Here is a 19,996-nt window from a genome sequence, read left to right on the forward strand (position 1 = left end):
CTGCCAATGCAGGGGACACGGGTTCGAGCCCTGGTCTGGGAAGATCCCACATGCCGCGGAGCGGCTGGGCCCGTGAGCCACAACTACTGAGCCTGCGCATCTGGAGCCTGCGCCACGCAACAAGAGAGGCCCCCACAGTGAAAGGCCCGCGCACCGCGATGAAGAGTGGCCCCCGCTTGCCTCAACTAGAGAAAGCCCTTGCACAGAAACGAAGACCCAACACAACCATAAATAAATAAATAAATAAATTTTAAAAAAGCACAGCTACAATGGGGACTAAGGACGCAAATCTGATTTTTCCTGTATTCTGAGTGCAGGCACTAGGTCTCCTCCACACCTGGCCCCGAGGAGGTCACACGCAGCTCTGCACCCTGTGGGCCTTGGGTGGGAAGTGACTCATCCATTGCCCGTGGTTCTAGAAACGGTGTGTGCCAGAACAGTAACGTTATTAACATTTTGCCCCTCAATTTCTTTCCAATGTTCTTCCCAGAAATTGCTCTAAAATACCAGATCCCCATGGAAACCACAGGAAAGATTGCCTACTGACTCTAAGTGAAATTCTGCTACAACTGCTCCCTTGATAACAAATGGATGTTATTAAAAGCCTGGCTCTAACAGATGCCTGCCATAGCTCATGGTGAAAGCCATGCTCTCCTTGGACTGAGAGGGTGAAAGCAATAGTTAATTCTCTGATGCCAGGCTATGTGGTCAGCTTAGAAGAAAGAAGGAAAAAGTAATGTGATCCCCAACTGTCACGACCAGACACACAGGACAAGGTGCTTTCAATGTATGTTTGCAACAGGTGACTAGAGTGAGGAACCCACCAAGAGTGTGACAGTGACAATGATTCAATCAACTCGTGATAATCTCTGCTATCTCTGGAAGTCATCTGTAATGTGCTTTCTAGACCAAAAGGTGAAAGAATAGTAGGGCTTGGAGTGGAGGCCTACGAGACTGCTAAAAAAAAGGACAGTACAACCTAAACGAGAATTATATATCCTTTCTAAACAGTACTGTTTGCAAAAGGACAGTATAATCTGAAAAAAGAACAGAATCCAGTCAAAGGGGAAAATGCAAAGAGCAAGAATTTAGCAGCACTTTTCCAGCATTACCCAGAGATCCTGCGGGGGATGGGAGGAGACCTGACCTTCCAGACCCCTGCAGTAACAGGAATTGTTCCTTCATTAAATATTTGAGGCACGTTTGTTGAGTGCCTACACTGTGGCAGACACTGTACTAGGCAAGGCAGAGAGAGCTCACAGGCTAGTGAAAAGAAATTGAAAACAGACTTTACACAAATAAATACACAAAATCATTTCAGATAGTGATAATTGCTATGAAGGAAAAAAGTGGTGAAGTAGCCTGACGCTGACTGGGGCAGGCAGCTTCCGACACATGACCAGGGAAGGATTAGTTGACCTGTCAGGGAGCTAACAGCCAAGAAAAAATATGGGGGGAAAGGGTCAAATCAGAGCAAATGGAATGTGAGGTCCTTAAGGAAGGAATGAGTTCATCCTGCTCAGAGACAGAAACCTCACAGGGGAGGCAGGACGGGGAATGGCTGGGAGTGGTGGAGCTGGAATCACAGAGGCAGCCAATTCAGACCACGCAGGGCCTTGTGGGCCAGAGTAAGAACAGCGGATTTTACCTTAAGTACATGTTGAAGCCAGTGTGAAGTGGTGGTGCTGGTGGTTTTAAAGAAGGGAAGTGAGATGATCTGGTTTACATTTTTAAAAGATCACTCTGGCTGCTTTGTGCAGAAAACACTGAAAGGTGGGAAGGGGACAAGGAAAAAAGCAGGGAGCCTATTAGTGGTTGTGGCAAGGCTTCTCCACGACCCGGATGAAACACAGCCGGCCCGCTCTCCACCGGTTCCACATCTGTGCACTTTTTTTTTTTCCTTAAGTTATTTTTATTTATTTTTTAATTGGGGTATAGTTGTTTCACAATGTTGTGCTAGTTTCCACCATACAGCAAAGTGGAGTTCCCTGTGCTATACAGCGGATTCTCATTAGTCATCTATTTTATACATACTAGTGTATATATGTCAATCCCAATCTCTCAATTCATCCCACCTCCTTTTCCCCCCTTGGTGTCCATACATTTGTTCTCTACATCTGTGTCTCTATTTCTGCCTTGCAAACAGGTTCACCTGTACCATTTTTCTAAATTCCACATATATGCGTTAATAGACGATACGTTTTTCTCTGACTTACTTCACTCTGTATGACAGCCTCTAGGTCCATCTGCATCTCTACAAATGACCCATTTTTTATGGCTGAGTAATATTCCATTGTATATATGTACCACATCTTCTTTATCCATTCGCCTGTCAATGGGCATTTAGGTTGCTTCCATGACCTGGCTATTGTAAATAGTGCCGCAATGAACACTGGGGTGCATGTGTCTTTTTAAGTTATGGTTTTCTCTGGATATATGCCTAGTAGTGGGATTGCTGGGTCATATGGTAATTCTATTTTTAGTTTTTTAAGGAACCTCCATACTGTTCTCTATAGTAGCTGTATCAATTCACATTCCCACCAACAGTGCAAGAGGGTTCCCTTTTCTCCACATCCTCTCCAGCATTTGCTGTTTGTAGATTTTTTGATGATGGCCATTCTGACCGGAGTGAGGTGATACCTCATTGTAGTTTTGATTTGCATTTCTCTAATGATTAGTGATGTTGAGCATCCTTTCATGTGTTTGTTGGCCATCTGTATATCTTCTTTGGAGAAATGTCTATTTAGGTCTTCTGCCCATTTTTGGATTGGGTTGTTTTTTTGATATTGAGCTGCATGAGCTGCTTGTAAATTTTGAAGATTAATCCTTTGTCCGGTGATTCGTTCACAAATATTTTCTCCCATTCTGAGGGTTGTCTTTTCATCTTACGGTTTCCTTTGCTGTGCAAAAGCTTTTAAGTTTCATTAGGTCCCATTTGTTTATTTTTATTTCCATTACTCTAGAAGATGGGTCAAAAAAGATCTCGCTGTAATTTATGTCAGAGAGGGTTCTTCCTGTCTTCCTCTAAGAGTTTTATAGTGTCTGGCCTTACATACAGGTCTTTAATCCATTTTGAGTTTATTTTTACAAATGGTGTTAGGGAGTGTTCTAATTTCATTCTTTTACATGTAGCTGTCCAGTTTTCCCAGCACCACTTATTGAAGAGACTGTCTTTTCTCCATTGTATATTCTTGCCTCCTTTGTCATAGATTAGTTGACCACAGGTGCGTGGGTTTATCCCTGGGCTTTCTATCCTGTTCCATTGATCTATATTTCTGTTTTTGTGCTAGTACCATAATGTCTTGATTACTGTAGCTTTGTAGTACAGTCTGAAGTAATGGAGCCTGATCCCTCCAGCTCCATTTTTTTTTTTCTCAAGATTGCTTTGGCTATTCGGGGTCTTTTATGTCTCCATACAAATTTTAAGATTTTTTTTGGTTTTAGTTCTGTGAAGAATGCCATTGGTAATTTGATAGGAATTGCATTGATGAAATACAGCCGGCCCGCTATCCACAGGTTCCGCATCTGTGGATTTCAATCTGCAGTTTTCCATCCATGGTTGGTTGAGTCCACTGATATGGAACCCATGGTTACTGAGGGCCAACTGCATTGTCCCATTCTACATAAGGTACTTGAGCAACCATGGAGCGTGGTATCCGTGGGGGATCCTGGAACCAATCCCCCACAGGTACCAAGAGATGACTATACCTCTGGGGGTATCCAGCTTTCTTTCTTCCATGTCAATGCTGAGGAAGGCTGCATGAACCAAGGGATGCATCTAGTCAAGAACGGAGCAGTGTTTGCCCTGCATGAGAACAACGGGCCGGAGGACAGGTCTTTGATGTCCCTAGAAGTCTCTCTGGAGGGCTAGAAATGGTAAATTTGTTCATTATAAAGGAAGAACTGGGTGATGGCCAGGTTCAGAGCTGTCCCCCTTGACCCACGTCCCCCTCCAGTACTGCCCCACTTCTCTGTTCCTTTTACCATACCACTCTGCCTCCTTCTTCCCTTTCCCTCCTGAACCATTTCAAGTAGGCTTTCATCCCCATCACTCCTCTGAACTTGCTCTGAAGACCTCTGAAGACACTGCCAAAGCCAACGGTCATCTCAGTCCTCAGCTTACTGAACTGATCATCAACATCTGATGTGTCAGAGCCCTCTCTCCCTGCTGAATCACTTTCTTCTCCGAGCTTTCCTTGTCTTCTCTTCCCTCCCTGACCAACCCCTCCCTCTGTCCTCCTTCTGGTGTCTCTTCATCTCCTGACCTCTAAACGTAAAAGCTCCCAGAGCTATGTCCCCCTACTTCTTCTCTGTCTTCACTCATTCTCTCAGTGATCTTACTGAGTCCTGTGCCTTTAAATACCGTCTATTAACTGAGGTCTCCCCATTTCATATTCCCAGCCTGAACATCTCCCCTGAATCCCAGTCTCCTTTATCCAACTCCTATCTGACATCTCCTCTTAGACATTGAACTGGCATCTCAAATTTAAGATGTTCAAAATAAAACTCCTGATCTTCCTCCCCAGAAGTGCTCCACCCACAATCTTCTCCAATTCGGTAAATAGCAACCATTCTTCCACACATAGTGTGTGTCCATTGTCTGTCTTCTCCACCAGAATGTGAGCTCTATGAGTGCAGGGGCTTGTTTTCTTCACTGCTGAATCACCAGGGCAGGAACAGTGCTTGGCACATAGTAGGAGCTATTTGTTTGAAAGGATGAAACACTTCCTCAAGAAGCCTCCCAACTCCCTTTAACCAGCTAATTTCCCTCATTACATGTTCTCATAGAACTGGTACCATTCCTTGACAGCACTTTCACAGTTGCAATTGTACAGCCATCTGTGTGATTCTTTGATTGATGTCAGTCTCCATCATCAGCCTACAAGCTACAAGAGAGCAAAAGCTATTCTGGTTTCCGTTACCAGCATCTAACCTGGAGCCTGAGGTTACAGAGTAGGCCCTCAATAGATAAAAATAATAATAAATATTGTTAAATGAATAAATAGGTAATACAAGCTATGTGTCCTCTCTCCAGGAAAATATACTCATATACACACTCAATGTGTGTTAGGACTCCAGGTTAGGAACCCTTTGTCTTAGTCCATTTGGGCTGCTATAACAAAATACCACAGCTGGGTAGCTTATAAGCAACAGAAATTTATTGCTCACAGTTCTGGAGGCTGCAAGTCCAATCAGGGTGCCGGCAAGGTTGGGTAAAATCACAGGTCGCAGACTTCTCGTTGTGTCCTCACAGAGCAGAAGGAGCTCCGGGGGATCTCTTTTATAGCACCACTAATCCCATTCATGAGGGCCCCACCCTCCTAATCTAATCTAATCACACACACACACCCACCACCTCCTATTACCACCACCTTTGGGGGTTAGGATTACACTATATGAATTTGGGGAGTGGGGTAGGGGGGATACAAATATTCAAGCCATAGCACCCTTGCTATATTACAAGGGGCTAAATTTACTCTGTGGTTCACCATGGTGAAATACAGGGGTATTGTGTATTGTTCCTTCCCTCTGTCTCTTCAATCATGGCACATAGGGAAGTAGATACCCTGACAAAATGTTCTCATTAGTTGGGACACTTCTGAATCCTCTTCTCAGAAACAGCACAAATAATGTCCAAACAGGATTGGGAGGGAGCACAGTGGGACAAAGGGCAAAAGAATAGGCTGAGAGAGAAGCTCTCCCACAGTGCATTTCTGTCATTTCTCTGCCAAGAGAAAAAACGGTGGTAATAGTTGTCTCACAACCAAATTCAACCTAATCGACTGGCTGCAGCTGTTTTATGTGCACAACTACACATCATTTCATCGATTTTATAACTAGCAGCACTCATGGAAACACACTGAGAGAACCTCATAAATATATATTCATTCATGTAGCAAATGTTTATTGAGCATCTACTGTGTGCCACATGCTGAAAGATAATGCAGTATGGGGGACTACTTAGCACTTTTTGCCCACACTGAGTATCAGAAGCTGGTCTATAATATTTACAGCACTCAGTCTGAACACCTCACTGCAGTTATAACTAGACAGCTTCTTTCACTCAGTGTCTTATGAAGGTGGCAAAAGGACTTGCTCAGAGAAACTGTCACTAGCCTCCAGAATGAGTACTACAGACTCAACTATATATTACTGATACATACCTACAGCTACTACACAGAAGAGGCAGTGGTGCCAACATAAGTCTCCAGCTCTTGCTCACTGAAGAGCTGACGGTAACCCCTAACTAGGGGAACTAAGTGAATAATTCTGGTTCAGGCTGGATTGGTCTTTCTGGTCCTAGGGATGCTCATGTGTTTCCAAATTTTCTGGTTCTGTACTGGAATAATCACTTCTTCCTTCAAGATCCTTTTAAGTAATTACAGAAAAGTCCTTCATTTTGGCTTATATATTTGTTCAAAGCGCAATCTCTAAGTGCCATGTCTTTACCAAAAGATTTCTATACAACAGGCTCCTCCAAGGCCGGCCCTCTGCTTTACATGCTAATGAAAGTGAGGTAATAAAAGACATACTAATAAAGGACAGAGGTTCTGTCCCTTGAACCTGAGCACTCTGCATGTCTTCTCTTAGGACAGTTCTGCCTTATTCATCAGGGCCTAACTTTGCAAATAGTAGGCATGTAATACACGCTGGGTGGGTGGATAGAGGGAGGGAGGGAGGGAGGGAGGCAACCTGCCTGTATCTTCTAACTCCGTTCTCCAAATGTATTCAAGGCAAATGACTATGACTTCCCCTTCCCCGAATGGTAAGTACCTGGTATGTCCCAGGCTTCCAACCACCAGTGAGTACAAACTTATCACTTTTATAGTAATCCCAACTCTTCATGATTTAAGCACATACTCACCAAAACTAAGTCCAGCTTTTTAATAAGCATTCTTCACCAAGAACTTCTATGAATTGTCAGGGGTGCTTGCTATTATAAACTGAATGTACGCAAGCCCCCCACTAGCTTGTGAATCCTATATAAGGTTATTTTCTACTTCAAAGTTCTGATGAGATGGAGACACGCTCAGCCTCCTCACCTTCACAAGCCCCCATGCTCCCCGCTGGCATCAGCATCCTGCTCAGGAAGGCCCTCCTCCCCTCTGCCTGGTTCACCCTGGCTGTGCCCAACCCCACACGACTCCCGGAATTCATCACAGACACAGAATCGACCACTGACCGACTAGCCTTGACCACTGATCAAGGCAGGCTTCACTGAAGATGAAGAAACTACCACTGACTTGTATTTGGAGAACGTGCAGACTTTTGCTGTATCTACTGAGGTGAAATTAAACACCCTGAGCTCTGAGGAAGAAGTCACTGAGGCCACCGTTGATTATCATTCTCTTCCCACAGAGAACTTTCGGAGTAAAGATTGGAGTAAAGAACTTCGGAGTAAAGAAGATGTCATTGCTGGTTTTTCTGAAGAGCCTATGACTGAAGCCCCAGATGAGCCCAGCATCCTCATGGGAAGCAACGAGTCCAGCTCAGTGTTTTGTTTTTTTTTTTTTCAGAAAATGAAGCAGATTCTCCACTAGCTGTGACCATCACTCTACTAACAACTTTCTAAGAAGATTCTGAGCTTCTGAACAAGGTTACCATTCCATTATAGGAGTTTGAGTAACTATAAAAGAATAATGAGACATATGACGATAAACAGAGTGGCAGGAATTGTACACAGACAGAAGAGGGGCCTCTCTTAACCATGCCCCCATTTAACACAGGCTTAATAAGTGTTTATTTGAACTGAACAGCAACCAAAAAAAAGTCCTGATTAAATGGGGATTCACAGAAAATCAGAGCCACAGCCTTCACGCTTTATCGTGCTTCTGCTCTGTTGCTCTGAGCCAACCACTCAACCACCAGAATTCCAACCTCTCAGGCCACTGGCCTCCACTGTTCTCCTTTGATGCCCAAGACCAGCTACTTGCAAGGTTCCCAGAGAGCCGTGTTGGGCCCCTAGTGACACAGTTCTTTCCCTTCATTCCCAGAGGACAGGGCTTTCAAGAGGGTGAGAGAGCAAGGAAAGGGGTGCACCGCATGAAGGGTGAGCAATGAGGAAGCACACCTCACGCTGTACCTGCCACCGGTGGTCCCTCTAACCACCAGGCCCCGTTGCCAGATCTGGTCCACTCAGCCACGTGTCTTCCTCACTCAAGAGTGATTTTCCCTCAGGAATCTGTTTTCCTCTCCTCTAGCTCAGATAGCTCTGAGGACCCCTAGTCCATCAGACAGGCCCACACATGTCTGAACTGTAAATGAGGACAGGATTCATTTGGCTTCTTTCCCACAAGGCTCTCAAACCTCATGCAAAATAAGAGGTATGGATGGATATCTGTGTTCAGTGTTCCTGAACATTCTGCAAAGGGCAATAATCCCACAAACACTCCAGGACACTTAAGGGGCAGCTTGCACGAAAACACCGAGGATCTAACTCCACATGGAACATCACAAAGTCTCATTTCCAACCCAGGAGAAATACCCTGTGACAAGTCCTGAATGGGCATTGTATTAACTAGGGAGGGCTAAACTGCAGAATCAAGACTCACCAATGACTCTGTGACTTAAAAAAATACACAAGTGTGTCTCTTATGGAACAGTTCTACAATATACTTTTCAGGCAGGCCTGCAGCTCAGCTCCATAGGGTCATTCAGGAACCCAGGTTGATGGTGGCTCTGCCATCTTCAGTGGGTGGCTTCCAAGGTCATTCTAGTCACCATCATATCATCCAGTAGGAAAGCGGGGAGAGGTGTGAAGGAGTGGGTGGGCAACGTCCCACAAGTCAGCCCTGTAAGTGACACACACCCCTCCCCTTACATTCCTACGGTGAAAACCTGGTCACATGGCTATACCTAGCTGCAAAGGACACTGGGAAATGTAGTCCCTGGCAGAGCAGCCACAAGGCCAGCTGCACCTCTGTGACTCTGAAACAAGGGACAGCAAACTGTAGCCCAAGGGTCAAATCCTCGAGCCCCCACATTTTATAAACAAAGTTTTCCTGGAGCCCAGCCGCATCCATTCATTTATATATCGTCTATGGCTGCTTACCAGCTACAAAGGCCGAGTTGAGCAGCTACAGCAGAGATCTTATAGCCTGCAAAGCCTAAAATATTTACTGTTTGGCCCTTTATAGAAAACATTTGTATCCCTTTTTCTAGAAAAAAAGGAGAATGGATTCGGTGGGACAATTAGCAGTCTACACCTCCAAAATTTATCTCAGAAATTGCTATAAAGACACATGGCCAAAAATACTCCTGGAGAGCGGTCCCCGCACCGCGATGAAGAGTGGCCCCCACTTGCCGCAACTAGAGAAAGCCCTCGCACGAACCGAAGACCCAACACAGCCAAAAATAAATAAATAAATAAATAAAGTAGCTATTAAAAAAAAAAAAAAAAAATACTCCTGGAACCTTTTTTTTTTTTGGGGTCATAACAAAAGACTACAACAACTTCAGGACTGTTCAATTATGGACCATGCACACCACAGAATACAATGTATCCCTTAAAAGGAAAGAGGAAATTCAACATGTAATGATTGGAAAATATCCAAATATATTAACTTTAAAAAGTAAAATGCAGAACAATACTTTTAGAGTGTTACCATTTGTGGGAAGAAAAAAACCCCAGAATTTAATACATAATGCTATATGCTTCCATGGGCATAAAAAAATTCCTGTAAGGATAGAAAAGAAACTGAAAACAGGTTGTTTCTGGGTAGGGAAATCAGAAAACTGAAGGTAAGAATGGGAGGGAAGAGTACTTTTCACTATATACCTTTTTATATCTTTTGCGTTTGTACAATGTACATGTGCCATCTATTTTTAAATAATCAAAAATTAAACTGAGAAAAACCACACACAAAAAAGCGTTTGTCTTTACTTCCACTGCTAACAACCCCTTCTTCTGAAAGACACAATCACTTGTAAAAGCCACGGTAATACCCACAATCAGGTATAGTCAGTTCTATTGACCTGGGAGCCATTTTATATTGTGTTTTGCTTTCCCGTCAGATTCTCAGAGATACCTTATTTCTCTTATTTTCATAGTCAACTACAAATTCTATTTTAGTCCCCTGCTTTTCTTGAAAGTTCCTCTTTCCAAACAGCATTTATCAGTATTTATTCAGTTCTCTCACACATATTGAGTATAAAGAGAAGCAAATCTGACCTCAGAGAAAAATTAAGCACAGAGAGACAAAAGAAACAGTTCCTGATAAAATCAACAATTCTGAAGAAAAATCTTGCAAGGGAGCTTACCTTTCAGTTAAAAATGACAGCGATCCAACTCACACAAACTGAAGAGAAAAAGGAACCCACTGGTTTGTATAACTGGCAAGTTCGAAAATTGGGGTTGGTTTGAAGCAAAGAAAGATCCAGGCACTCAGAAATGTCCTTGGGGCTCCCGCTCTGCTTGGGTGCATTATGCAGGCAGGCCTTTCTTCTGTGGCAGTCAAGATACCCACCAGCAGCCCCAAACTCCCAGGGGCCCTAGCCCAGCAGTCCTGATGGACAGAGAATTATCCTCTCTTAATGTCAATACAGCAATTCCAGAGAACACTGTGACAGGCTATTCCTAGACTTGTCCAGGGGTGGGGTCCAAGCCTGGCCCGGTTTAGGCTACATGCCTCTATTTATGGGCCACTAGGACTATATACAATATATGATATACTCAAAGAAGAGTTCCCCAAAGGGCACTGTAGGAGTGGTAGGTAGAAATAACAGATGTCCTCTATTGCTTCTAATAAGTCATGACAACAGCCACTGGATATGTTAACATAACTATAAACCTTGCTCATCACACTGATTAGAAATAGGGGGTTTTCAATTTCAAGGCAAGGTGGCTGGAAAGTTCAAACTTACACACACAAGATTGTCTGACTGGTCTGCACTAGACATAATTTTGAATACCAGATTGGAAACCTGCTCATAAATTGGCAGGAGAAAAAAAAACCCAAAAACCAAAGCTCCAAAAAATGCAATTTGTAAATCAGATCACAATCCTTTGGGGTCTCTGAATTCTTTTTGCTCAGGGCAAAGTATTTCTGTGGTACAACCTGCCAAAATCTATCTTCGTTATTGTAGTCACATACTTTTTAAATGACCATCTGAAACTCAACAAAGTTATCTAAGTTTAGGGTCTATATTTAACTCTAAATTATAAAAATAATTTAGATTGTATTTGTATTCCTCTTACCGAAGTTGATTCACTTTCTCCCAGCATCTTCCAGGTCAGCCGAGCCAAACGGATATATGGTCTTTCCTTTGACTGACTGACTGACTGACTCCTGAGGAAATGACTGCAGGTGTCCCTCCAGAGCACAAGGCAGAGGATTTGAATGGAAGTTTCTGGGTAAGCAGAAGACTCATCTAAGAGCAAAGGTTTGCGCAGCCCTGTTATAAGAAATTTGCTCATTTTTACAACAGAACCATGAGGACGTGAATGAGAGCTAGTGCTATATGCTGGTTTAATACGAAACATCTTTTATCTGGAATTATATGATGAAAGCCAAATTTCCAAAACATCTTCAGGAAGGAAGACTGATCAATGTGTTTTAAAGCAATGGTTCCCATCTATAATTGAGACATTCTTGGGTATCCCAGATTATCAAAGAGGGACACAAAATCTTCAAAACAAAATTAATTTAGGTCAATTTTATTTAAAAACATATATAAATAGGCCAAACAACACTTAAGCCTGAGAGGGCTGCGATCTTTGCTAAGAACAGAATGAATGGTCCAGAAAGACTAATACTTATTGCTGATTGAGCTCCCAACGTCAGCCCTCTTCAGGCAGCAGCACAGTCACTAGCAAACATTTTATGGGCACCTTTTATAGGCATTAGAGATTCACAGAGCAACGGGCCACAGCCCTGCCCTCAAGGAGCTTACAGTATAGCTGGAGAGACATGAACCATCCAAAACAGACACAAAGTCCACACATTTATCATAACAAAAGCAATTACTGGCATAAGTCTTCACATTTTTTAACAAATGAGCAGTAGGAATATCTGAGCAACTACATCAAGTTTCAACCTCACATACCAAAAAGAAATTGTTTCTATTTATTCTTTTGTTCACTTATGCTTCAACTCAATTGAATTAAAAGAGGAAACCATAATTCCAAGCCAAATGTACCATAATGTTTGCTGTCTCAGATGAAGGGGTGGATTGTTCACATCCTAGAATTTCTCCATGGCACTACATCCAGAGGTCAATTTCAGTAGTTCTGACTGCCAAACCGATGTACAAATTCAGACAGTGAGTAGACGGCTCCCCATCCTACCTCAGGATCCATACTGATAAAATCATTCAGGTTCATTTTGGAATCTACAAAAATACATGAAAGAAATGTCCACTGAAAGCACAATTCTGGCTTAACAGCAATAAAACAACCCAGAAGACCAAAAGTAGGGAAAATTATTCAAATGTTTCATAAGGGGTCAATATCACATCTCTGGTATTCTTGTCTCAAATGTATAACATCAATCTAATCATGACAAAACATCACACAAACCCAAACTGAGGGACACTATACATAGTCAATGACCAGTACCTTCAAAAGGGTAAAAGTTGTAAAGAAAAACAATAAAAATTAAAATAAATAAATTGTCACAGATTGAAGGAGAATGAGATGAGGAGACATGACAACTACATGTAATATCCTGGGTTAGATTCTGGACCAAAAAACAGAAATAGGGGGAAAAGTTACAAAATTTAAGTAAGGTCTGTAAGTTAACAGTACTGTGTCAATATTTTCATACTGATTTATTATTTTCTTGATTTAGATAATTACACTATGGTTTTCTCAGATCCCCCTGGAATCTGAGTAAGAGGTATACAGGAGCTCTCTGTACTGTTTTAACCAATTCCCTAGCAGTCTAAAGTTATTTCAAAATAAAAAGTTAAATGAAAAAATGCATAAATAAGCAAACTGCCAGTTTACTGGATACAGCTGCCAATTTATAGGAAATACAGAGGATGAAAAAGAGATACAATCAGCAAAATCCAGACCGTTTCTCCCAGATTCATTTCTTCAACAAATAAATTACAAGAAAAAAAAAAAAAAAAACAGAGAGTGGGACTAGGAATCTCTACATATTAAAAATGACTCTAAAGAGACATGCCAACCAAGCACGATGGGGGGGTTGTATCTGGACCTTGATTCAAATGAACAAACTACATGAAAAAAGATTATGACTTCATGAGATAACTGCGATAATCTCAACACTGACTACAGAGATATAGGTTGATTTTAAAGAATTATTGTTAATTTTTTTAGATGTAATAATGGCATTGTGGTCATATATTTTTTAAACTAATCCTTATATTTCAGAGATTCATACTGAAATATTTAGAGTTGAAAGGATATAATATCTGGAATTTGCTTCAACACAATACAAGAAGGGGGAAAGTGGATGGGATATAGGTGGATGGGATATCAGCCGTGAGCTGATAAATGCTGAAAGTCTAATATACTGTTCTGCCTTGTTTTGTATATGATTTAAATTTTCCATACTACAAATTTTTAAGTGTGTACAGAGATGCTTCTACTCGTCAAAGAACTGTTATGGGAACTGCACTTCCACCACAGACTGTCAGAAAAGTGGACAAAATATATTTAGCGACTGTTTCCAGACACTAGACAATGGGCAACACACGACTGACTGCTAAGAAAAGAGAAACAAGGGCAGGAGCTGTAGGATCCCTCCAGCTCACTGCCCGGGGGGCTGTTTCCAGACCACAGCACTGAGGCAGGGACACAAACAGCATGGGAGTTTCCCGCTGATGGGAAGACAGAGATCCAAGTTCAGGAGGGCCTGGCAGCTACATGTGAGGGACACAGTGTGGGAGAGGAGAGAACTACGCAGAGAGTGTCCCGGATTTCTGCAGAGGGAACTCACTCCTCTACCCCTAAGTCTTTGGTTAAGGACTAATCTCATGAGGCCAGGAAAGAAGCACCAAAAAGCAGTCAGTCTAATAACTCCCAGAACTTCCATGGTCCCCACCAGCCAGGGTAGAGAGAACTCATAACACATGGGCACTTGACAGAATCCTCAGAAGGGTCACACCAGAGCAGTGGGGCTAAATTAGCCCTGGGTGAAAGGCTGCTTTGAACTAAAAAAGCCTAAAACCAAGCCCTGAAAGGATCCAGCTGACCCCCGGGAATTTAAGTGCATGCCAGAAGCAAAGCCAACACTGTTTTTAAAAGTACCTCAAATTCACAAAGCCCGGCACCCAACCAAGTATTACGAATCACACAGAGAAACAGGAAAATATGACTCAACACCAGGAGAAAAATCAATCAACATTCACAGACAGAAACGACAGAGATAACAGAATCAGCAGACAAGGACCAGCTATTATAAACATGCTCCATATACTCAAAAGGGTAGGGTAAAACATGAGCATGACAAAGAGGGAAATGGAAGATATTAAATCAGCCCCAAATGGAATGTCTAGAGATGAAAAAATAAAATATGTACAATGAAAAAAAAAAAAGCACTGGATGGGATTAACAGCAAATTAGTTAATGAAGAAGAAAAGATCAATAAATTTATAGACAAAACAATTATTCAAAATGAAGCACATACAGAAAAAGTCTGAAAAAACATGAACATCATTGACCTAAGAGAAGTAACAAGCCATCTAACATACATGCAGGGGAAGGACAAGAATTTTTTTTAAAAAAGGGGAGAGGTCAGAAAATATATTTGAAGAAATAATGGCCAAATGTTTCCAAATTCGATGAAAACTATAAATCCACCAATCTAAGAATCTTAACAAACCTCAAGTTGAATAAGCCTAAAGAAAACTATGCTACAGTCCATCATAACCAAATTGCTGAAATCGAGAGATAAAGAGAAAAACCTTAAAAAGCAGCCGGAGCAGGGAAAAAACACACACTACATTTAGAGAAACAAACACAAGAACAATGGCATGCTCCTTGATCAGAAACTAAGCAAGCAGAGAACAAGAGAGAGACACCTTTAAAAAACTGAAAGAAAAAACATGTAAAACTAGCATACATTACCCAACAAATATATCTTTCAAAAATGAAGGTAAGCACTTAGGATACAGAAAACTAGAAACAGAGTCACTCCCACCCTTACAACAAGAAAAGCTAGATCATCAGCAAAAGCAGGACTTCTGTTGAAGTCATCAGAGAGCCAGGGATGCACGATGACCAAGGAATCCAAAATAAAGGAAAAACAGGCACCTCCCAGGAGAGATGGGGCAAAAGTTCTTGCTTACCTGGGGTAGATGCCAGACTCCATGCAAGTCAGCTAAAATCTTTAACAAATGGCTAAATGAAACCTCAACTTCTGAAATACAACTGTATTCATTTTCTAGGGCTTTTTAATGTAAGTAAATAAAGATGATTACGATCTGCAGGCATTCATTACCTAATAACATATAAAAATAAAATAAGAATTTTTTTAATTTTTAAAGATCAACGTATAACAGATCAGCACTTGCCTATAATCTCCCCAAGAGGCACTACAACATTTCTGTTTACATAACACTGGTCCTCCAGCTGGGCTCAAATTAGCCAGTGTTACTATAACACGTCACCTGAGACAAGGAGATGCGAGGTAAACGCGGACAAAAGGCAGCAAAGGGCTCAGAAAGAGAAGGGAACAAATATGGTAGACCCTATAACTCAGCCCAAGACTTGGGAAATGTCCTTAAGAACTGAACCATCTGTGGCTGGTACTGGAACTGAGCCTTCAGAGCAAGGCTGCAAAACTGTGAATCTCCGTTTCCTTCTTTTTTCAGGGAGGGGAGAAAAAAAAAAAAGAGTTCCTTTATTTAAAATACACTAAATGCTGAATTGAAAATAGTGGGCCTGCCGACACATGACCACCAAAATTATTAAATGTATAGGCTTAATTATAATGTGCAACACATCAAATGTACTAAATTTTAAGCCCTAAAGGCCAATTCCATAACTAAATGCAGGGGACCAAGGAAAGCTGCTATGAAAAAAACAAAGCTGCATCAGTTTAAAGTTTGATGTCTTCTTGAACCATTTTTTTTTTTAACCTTTTTTTTTTTACAAAGCAATACTAATTAGCTAAAGGTAATTCCCCTGTCTCCTAACTTCAAATACATTCCTTTGATAAATACAGGGCTTGAAGTAATGGATTTACCACACAAGAGACCATGAACATGTGGTTAAATTACTACACGAGAAACCAGTATGTTTATCCCACATTCAGAGCAGATTCCTTTGAGTCCCAATGTCAACCTCAGGAGGCCCCTGACGAGCTAGTACATAGAAGGCAAAAAAAGATACCGCGCTCCCCGCTCCTGAGCACAGGGTACTAATGGAGCCTACTTCCTTCCAGCTGGGCACCGGGGGCAGGCGGAGGGCTGAACCTTCACGCGCTCCAGTGCACGTCTACCAAGTGAAGAGTAAGTGTTAATAAGATGTGAAGGGGTTGGCACAAAGCCTGGCACCTTTGCCAGGCACCTCCTGGGAAGTAGTCATTAAAACCCAAAGGAACGACCGGGGCTGACAAGGTGGTGTTTACTGAAGGTCCACGATGTGTCAGGCTCTGCGTTAGTGCTCACGTGTAAAAGAGAAACGGGGAGCCGTGCAAGCATTGTCCAGACCACGCCGCATAGCAGGGTTTGTGAGACTGAAAGCAAGACCCATGATGCCCCTTCCTGACCTGAGCTATCCCAATTCTAATGCTGAGGCTGGGAACCAGGTTGGTGAACCCAAAGTAACTCCAATATAAACTTTAAAAATCATGAGAGCTTTTCACAGAGAGCCTCAAAATTCAGAGTTGGAATCCTCTTTCAGTGTTCACTCACTTCAAATATACCAAATATATTTTTTACTTTCTCCCGTGCTGAACTCTGAACACTAATGTCCTATTTTTCTGGCATCCTTCACGGCTTACAGAGCATTTTCACTCAGATGGTACATCCTTGTGAGGGGATGTTCCACCAATAAATGGCAACGTTGCGAATTAATTCCCACCATAAATAATGTTTCCAACTCAGGTGAATGCCAAACAATAGTAACACAGTGAAGAATCTTTTACCTACTTAAGTCTTGAGAAAGCACATAAATGAGATGAGTGGGGCAATAAAACCTGCTAGCTCTCACCTCCTTCTAATGCAGATTTTGTCACAGAGCCAGTGAAACGACATTTCACATATCCCAAAGATGCACTGGGGATTTCCTTCACCATCACGTGACACCCACCACGGCAAGGCGCTACCAGTCCCACCGCTAAGCGGCACAAACACGCAGATCTCCCCAAGTCCAGGGCGCGAGCAGCAGGTACACCCAGCACTCCGGCAACGGGGTCGTGGTTCGGCTCCCTCACGCCTTTCCTCTCCCATGAGTTCTGGCACCTTCCGGTCCTGCGCCCTGTGCCTTCATTTCTGCATCTGATAAATGTAAGAACTACACTCCCTCTTACCTCTCACCACTCAGGGAGTCTTACCCGAAGAACAACGCGCTTCTCGTCCCTGGTTAAGGGGCCACGCTCATCTGCACAGTGATGGGCAACCCCTGTGAGAGGGCGTCCTTGGCTCACCTCCAGTCTCAATGCAGGGATATGATGGAGGAGGTTCTCTCCAGTTTCCACTGGAGTCTTTCATGTGAGATCGGTCAGAAGCAAAGTTCTTCAAATAGGAATCTGCGCGGATCACTCTAAATTTCCTGTACATAAACCAACATTCGTTTATATCACAGTTGAAATTCTAACTCAATTCTCATATAGACTCATTTTCTATGACATGCACAAAACTAGACAGGCATTTTTGTACTATTAGTGATACACAAATATATATGTAGCTTTAATACCTGTTAAAGATGCCATGAGAAATGATCAGCTGAAATCCCAAACTACAAAGGCATGGAAGTGTACCCGGTTGCCTTTACTTACTCAGTGTATATATGAGGGGCAAAGGGCGTAATTTCCAGGTGCTGCCATCTCAGCCCTCAGACTTCTGTCATCACCAGGCATCCAGCTCCGCCACCCCACCACCCACCCACCCAAAACGAAGAGTATGAGAGAAATCCCCAAAACGACTGTTAGAAAATGTTCTGGATCTCATCACACAAATTTTTAAAGACTGCCAACCTTTTATACAACGGACAACCTTTAAAACTTTAAAACATTTTGAATTTTCTGTAGAGCACATGATTCTCAAACATCAACTCAATGGTGAAGCCAAGACAAGTGATCTTTACAAAACCAATGCAAAAACAAACACACAAAGTAACGCTGTCTAATTGTCAAGGCCCAACTTCAGAAAGTAGGTAAATCCACCCTGAATTTCCTCACCTTCTGAACTGTGGATGGATGTCCTCATCAGACTTAAAGGCATCTTCCACGTAAGTATCAAAGGGGCAGGGAAATGGCAGAACAGTGTCAAGATCATAAATGAAGCTCTGTCCTCCACTTGAAACATGAAGCAAGACAACATGGTAATCCTAGAAGTAAAAGTTGCTGAAGTTAACCAGGTTACCTTATGATGGTGAATTCCAAGGTTATAGTAATAATGCATATATATCATCAAAAACAGATACAAGGCACTTCCCTGGTGGTCCAGTGGTAAAGAATCCGCCTTACAATGCAGGGGACGTGGGTTCAATCCCTGGTCAGGGAACTAGATCCCACATGCTGCAGGGCAACTAAGCCCGCGCGCCACAACTACTGAGCTCGCGCGCCTAAACTACAGAGCCCGCGTGCCGCAAACTAGAGCCCATGCGCTCTGGAACCCGTGCACCACAACTAGAGAGAGAAAACCCGCACACCACAACTAGAGAGAAGCCCGCGTGCACCAACAAAAGATCCCACATGCCTCAACGAAGATACCACGTGTTGCAACTAAGACCCGACACAGCCAAAAATAAATAAATAATAAATCTTAAAAAAAAAAAAAAGTTGAAGCCTTAAAAACAAACAAAAAAACATATACAAGACTAAGACAGTCCTCCTTATAATAGCAAAATAAAGCAAACACAAAACCCTGAAAGCAGACCAAATGTCCAGCGACAGGGAACAGTCAAATAGTGGAAATGTTCATGTACATTAAATGTTCACCTTTCGATCCAGCAATTTTACCATTAGGGATCCAGCCTATAGAAGTCTGGCCACATGCATGTAAGGGTATATAAACAAAGAAAATCTCTGCAGCACTGTTTATAACACTGAAAATTCAGAAGCAACCAGAAGTCCACCAAGAGGGGAATGGTTAACAAATCACGATGCAGCCATAGGACGGAGTCCTACGCAGCTGCTAAAGAGAAGTAGGTAAATTTTTGTGGAAATTGGACTAAGTCCATGTTACACAGTTGGATGGAAAAAGCAAATTGAAGATTATGTATTATACATTATTTTTTAAATTTATGTGTATATAAAGACAGACATGTGCATTCAGAAGTACACATGCATGCATACGAGTACAGAGAAACAAGTCTACAAGGATATTCTCCAAACCATTAACAAAGGGGACAGCTTGAGGTGAGCCTGGAGAGGGGAAGGACTTTAAAATGTGGTTGTTATTGTTTTTAAGTCAGCCAAGCCCTAATCTGTAGCCATTAAGGAAGAAGAATACAGACAGCTTCTCCTGCACAGCTGGGTCCCAGCGCACATGTGAATTCTCACTCTCACTCCCGGACACGGGGCACTGCCCAAACCAGCTAAGGGCTGGAAGGGACGTCAGGGAGGTTTATCAATGGACATGAGGGCAGTGTGATGCTTAGAGCTCCTCAGAAGAAAAACGCGCTCACAGAGAACAGCACTGCGAGATAAAAAGTTCAATCACATTAATACAATGTTAGAAATACCATCTTACATTTCTAGTACTTCAGAGCTTACAAAGCACTTTCTCAAACGATGTTTCATTTGACCCAGTGAGGTGGGGAACATAATTGAGACTGGAGATGTTGCACCATCAGAGCTGAAAGTGCTTCCTTTGGCTCCAGTTCTATCTTAGAAAGCAGAATAGCATCGGAAGCGAAAGC

At 42.4% G+C, this 19,996-nt stretch overlaps 1 protein-coding gene and 1 long non-coding RNA gene across 5 annotated transcripts in view; both read right to left on the bottom strand.

Moving 5' to 3' along the window:
- LOC309614584 overlaps window positions 1–9,257 on the bottom strand; it is a 35,336-nt gene extending 26,079 nt beyond the window's left edge. Inside the window, exon 1 of the long non-coding RNA XR_014236300.1 lies at window positions 278–9,257. This is a non-coding gene — a long non-coding RNA (uncharacterized lncRNA). The remainder of the gene's footprint in view (window positions 1–277) is intronic.
- Window positions 1–19,996, bottom strand: part of NTAQ1 (N-terminal glutamine amidase 1) — a 76,819-nt gene that overhangs the window by 47,378 nt on the left and 9,445 nt on the right. Inside the window, exons 4-7 of one of the 4 annotated variants that reach the window (XR_014236262.1) lie at window positions 18,312–18,460; window positions 17,559–17,683; window positions 15,256–15,407; window positions 11,641–12,330 (exon numbers count right to left, since the gene is read on the bottom strand). Coding sequence is in view for 3 of the 4 variants with exons in the window: in XM_082363157.1 (XP_082219283.1) it covers window positions 12,221–12,330; window positions 17,559–17,683; window positions 18,312–18,460 (384 nt within the window). In the remaining variant the exon portion in view is untranslated. Of the gene's footprint in view, window positions 1–11,640; window positions 12,331–15,255; window positions 15,408–17,465; window positions 17,684–18,311; window positions 18,461–19,996 lie in introns of those variants that run through there. The other 3 variants (XM_082363157.1, XM_082363158.1, XM_082363156.1) reach the window with 3 other exon arrangements.

This window comes from Balaenoptera borealis (assembly GCF_965194805.1).
Source record: "Balaenoptera borealis genome assembly, chromosome: 17".
In the NCBI taxonomy this organism is placed as follows: Eukaryota; Metazoa; Chordata; class Mammalia; order Artiodactyla; family Balaenopteridae; genus Balaenoptera; species Balaenoptera borealis.